The sequence below is a fragment of the Bombyx mori genome, chromosome W (assembly GCF_030269925.1).
Source record: "Bombyx mori chromosome W, ASM3026992v2".
NCBI lineage: Eukaryota > Metazoa > Arthropoda > Insecta > Lepidoptera > Bombycidae > Bombyx > Bombyx mori.
This window is the reverse complement of record NC_085135.1, coordinates 2088182-2092706: the sequence shown is the minus strand read 5'-3', so window position 1 is coordinate 2092706 and position 4525 is coordinate 2088182. Positions and strand designations below refer to the sequence as shown.

Genomic DNA, 4525 nt, shown 5'->3' with positions numbered 1-4525 from the left:
TTTATTCTACTTATATACGCCATTGATTACCGGCGGAGTGAGGGGAGGACGTACGTATTTAATGACGCGTATACGTCGGCGTATTCTTGCACAACGGCGATAAAGTGTTGTGCAGTGGAGGCAGCGCGAATGGCGTCGCCCAAAGCGTTAACACGCTCAAAGTTGATCGACTGAAAGAAGTCGATCGCTAAAGCGAGATTGTCGGACGCGGTCGGAGGGCAAGTCGCGTGAGAGGGACGAGTTGCGGGGGCGGGACGAATCGCGGAGGAGGGAGTTGTAACCGTGTTCGTGTACGGCAGCGGTTTCGCCCAAGCCGAGACACTGGGCACCGGCGCCGGAACGAACGCTGGCTTAGCCTGCGACACAGAGGGTGCCGAGGCTTTGATGTCTGGGCCGGAAGCTCGGAGGCGGTTTTGGCGGGCGACGCGGCGATTTATTTTCGGGGCTCGGGGGCATCCGCGGTAATTTGCGGGGTGACCCTGTGTACGACACAGGACGCAGCTAGGCGGTTCCGTCGCGGTTTTTTGATCGCGAGTGCAGAGGGCCGTGGCGTGATCTCCTAAACACTTGACGCATCGGGGGCGCGCGTGACAGTTACGGGAAGAATGCCCGTATAATTGGCAGTTATGGCACTGGCTAGGTGTGCCTTTCTTGTGTGGGGTTTCGACGGCGATTCCGGAAAGGCTACAGACCGTTCGGATGTTGAATATTTGCTTACCCTCGGGGGTAGGCTGGAGGGCGACGAGAACCATGTTATTGTTATGTATAGATATTAAGTCACATTATAAAAGGGCAGGTAGTTGCAAAAATAAATCAGTCTGCTTTGGAATTCCGACTTTCATTTGTAATACACAACAACTGGCGACGAGGATAATCATTTAAAAACATTTTCGACGCGTGTTTTCTCTTAAATTGTAATAATGCCGATTGGGAAAGTTGAAAGTTTTGATATGGGATCTCAAAATTGGGACACATACATTCGTCGTGTAAAACAATTCATGGAACTCAACGACATTGAACAGAGACTTCACGTTGCAACGCTCGTAACCTTAGTTGGGTCTGAGTGCTATGTATGACTTAATGTGTGACTTGTGTGCTCCGGACTTACCAGAAGAAAAGGATTTCGACATACTCGTAAAATTAGTCAAAGATCATCTAGAACCTGAAAGATCGGAAATAGCAGAACGTCATATCTTCAGGCAAAGAAAGCAGCAAAATAACGAAAGCATTCGTTCCTACCTACAAAGTTTGAAACATTTGGCTAAAACTTGCAATTTCGGCATCACATTAGAAATTAATCTACGCGATCAATTCGTATCAGGATTATATAGTGAGGAGATGCGATCAAGGCTGTTTGCTGAAAAAGATATAGATTACAAGCGCGCTGTTGAGTTGGCATCAGCACTGGAAGCAGCGGATCGACATGCGATGGCGGCTGGGGGCACTGGGGGCAGCTCACAGGCTGCGTCCGAGAGCGAAGGCATGCATCGGGTCGGCGGAGCGCGCGCGGAGGCTCGCTGCGCCTGCAGACGCTGCGGCAAGCTGGGCCATGCGGAGGGTCGGTGTCGGTACAAGCACTACACCTGTGACTCATGTGGCGAGAAGGGACACCTAAAATCAATGTGTCGGAACCGTAAAGGTAACCAAAAGATTGAAAAAAACCGAGGTCAGTACTATTTAAACCATAGTGACTGTGATTCTAGTGATAATAGTTTTTATAACTTAAAGGACCTGATCAGTAGCGAGGGTGAAGGTGATATTACGTGAAAATTTTTGTTCAAAAATGTTCCATGTAAATTTGAGATTAATACGGGTTGTAAAATTTCGGCCATATCTAAAGCTTTTTATGAAAAGCATTTTATGTGTATTCCTATACAAAGCGAAATTTTGAATTTTAGTTCATATACAGGCGATGTAATTGAGACTATCGGTTATATAATGGTAGACGTATCTTGTGGTCGTGAGTCCGCCAAATTAAAACTATATGTAATTAAAAACGGCGGCCCGCCACTGCTAGGCCGAATTTGGATTAAAATATTAAAATTAAGTTTTCTAAAATGTCATTCGATTTCTGAGACGACCTCGACGGTGGAGGCTTTACGAAACGAATTTCCAGAAGTGTTTGCTGGAGGTTTAGGAACATGTAAATCACGCATAAAATTACATTTAAAAGAAAAGACGCCAATATTTGTAAAGGCGCGGGCGCTGCCACTGGCGTTGCGCGAACGCGTTGAGCGAGAACTTGATCGTTTACAAAGTGAGGGAGTTATTTACAAAGTAGATAGGTCTGATTACGGCACGCCTATCGTACCAGTCGTTAAGGCAAATGGCGATATTCGTATTTGCGGCGACTATAAAATCACAATAAACCCACGTCTGAAGGATTATCACTATCCTTTGCCGCCTCCCTATATCCAGCTGTGCCTCACGGACTCTCGCGCCAGCCGAACTTAACTATTCTCAGCTGGACAAAGAAGCTTTGGCTATAATGTTTGGGGTTACTAAACACCATCAGTATTTGTACGGGAGACGTTTTGTTTTACGAAGTGATCATAAGGCTTTGAGTTATATTCTTGGAAAGAATAAAGGTATACCTCTAACCGCCGCGAGTCGTCTGCAACGATTTGCTGTAAAGCTAGCTGCGTATGATTTTGAGATCGAATTTATTAGTTCTACAGATAATTGCCAGGCTGACGCGCTATCACGACTTCCACTGGATACTAATTTTAAGAATAATATTAAGGAGTATAATTACCTAAACTTCGTTCAAGAAAGCTTTCCACTCAATTTTAAAGAAATTAAAAAGGAAGTTACGAAGGATCCTTTACTAAACAAAATTTACGGTTACGTCATGTTTGGCTGGCCCTCTGTCAGTAAAGAACAAGCAGAAAAACCCTATTTTAACAGAAGAGAATCCATACATATTGATCACGGTTGTCTTGTATGGGGTTACAGAATAATAATTCCAACTTCATTGCGAGAGACTGTGTTACAGGAGTTACATGAGGGACATCCGGGTATTGTTAAGATGAAACAATTAAGCCGGAACTACGTATGGTGGGAGACAGTCGATGCGGACATTGAACGTGTATGTGCTCAGTGCCAGGCCTGTCGATCTCAGCGCGCTGCACCACCATCGGTGCCGCTGCACTCGTGGCCATGGCCGGAAGAGCCGTGGGCGCGCCTTAATCTTGATTTCTTGGGACCGTTTAATAACAAATATTACTTAATTATAGTGGACGCTCATTCAAAATGGATCGAGGTGGAAAAATTGAGCTGTACATCAGCCACGGCAGTAATCGCATGTCTCAGACGATTGTTTGCTCGATTTGGCTTAGCAAAAAAGGTAGTAACTGATAACGGACCACCTTTCTCGTCGATCGAATTTAGAACATATTTAAGTAAAAACGGTATAAAACATTTACCGGTGGCTCCGTATCATCCATCTAGCAATGGTGCAGCGGAAAACGCCGTAAAAACCATAAAAAGAGTGTTGAAAAAGGCTTTAATTGAAAAGGAAGACGACAATACCGCCTTGACAAAATTTCTCTTTATGTACAGAAATTCTGAGCACAGCACTACAGGGCGCGAACCAGCAGTTGCTTTGTTCGGACGTCGCCTGCGTGGAAGACTGGATCTGTTGCGTCCAAATACTAGCTCCATAGTACGAGAAGCACAGCTGGCAAGCGAAAGCTATAATGCAGGCACAGCCGGATATAGGGAGGCGGCAGAAGGAGACTCGGTCCTATTGCAAGATTTCACACAGGGAAAAAAGAAATGGACCACAGGAACAATAAAAAACCGCTCAGGTCCGGTGACATACAGGGTAACAGCAGATGACGGGCGGGTACACAAACGTCACATCGACCAGATTTTAATAAGTAATAATAGTCGAAAATCACGTTATTCTTTGTCCAAATTAAACACTGATTTCGAGACAAAATCAGTAAATGATAGTGTGGGTGAAGTTCGGGAAAGTCCGTGTATGACCGGAGAAAAGGAGCTCAACTCCAGCTATGACACGGGACCGGAAAGTCCACAACCTGTGACTCCTAGTCACTCGCCGGCGCCGAATGTCTTGCAACCATCGCGTCAGCGCCGTAAAGCTGCTTTAACGTGTATTCAGAGAATTAAGGACCAAAATTACTAAATATATTTACATATGTGTGTATAAGATTATATACTTGTATTTATGACAGGTATACTAGTAATCTAAATGTCGAGAATAAGAACAACATGAAAATTGTGTTTAGAGCCTTATAGGGTTATTGTTCGCATATTATTTGGTTAGGAAATAGCGGTATAAACATCATTTGTGTATATGTATTTTTATGTTAGTTATAATCATACGATATTTGTTTCCTGTGAACACTCACTTTTGAAATTGCCTGTTTTTACTGTCATGTGTAAGCAATATCATGTAACGCGTTGTTTCAACCATGTTCTCTCATTTATTCAGCATTCGGGAATTTGTATTCCATTAATTTAAGAGGAGGACAATGTTATGTATAGATATTAAGTCACA

General features: G+C 44.1%; 1 protein-coding gene across 1 annotated transcript; it reads left to right on the top strand.

Moving 5' to 3' along the window:
• Nucleotides 1-1080: 1080 nt before the first annotated feature.
• LOC119629075 (uncharacterized protein K02A2.6) lies at nucleotides 1081-4150 on the top strand. The gene is made up of 3 exons (XM_062676889.1): nucleotides 1081-1666; nucleotides 2174-2322; nucleotides 2996-4150. The coding sequence occupies exons 1-3, from the start codon at nucleotides 1081-1083 to the stop codon at nucleotides 4148-4150; spliced, it is 1890 nt and encodes a 629-aa protein (XP_062532873.1).
• The last annotated feature ends 375 nt before the right edge of the window (nucleotides 4151-4525 follow it).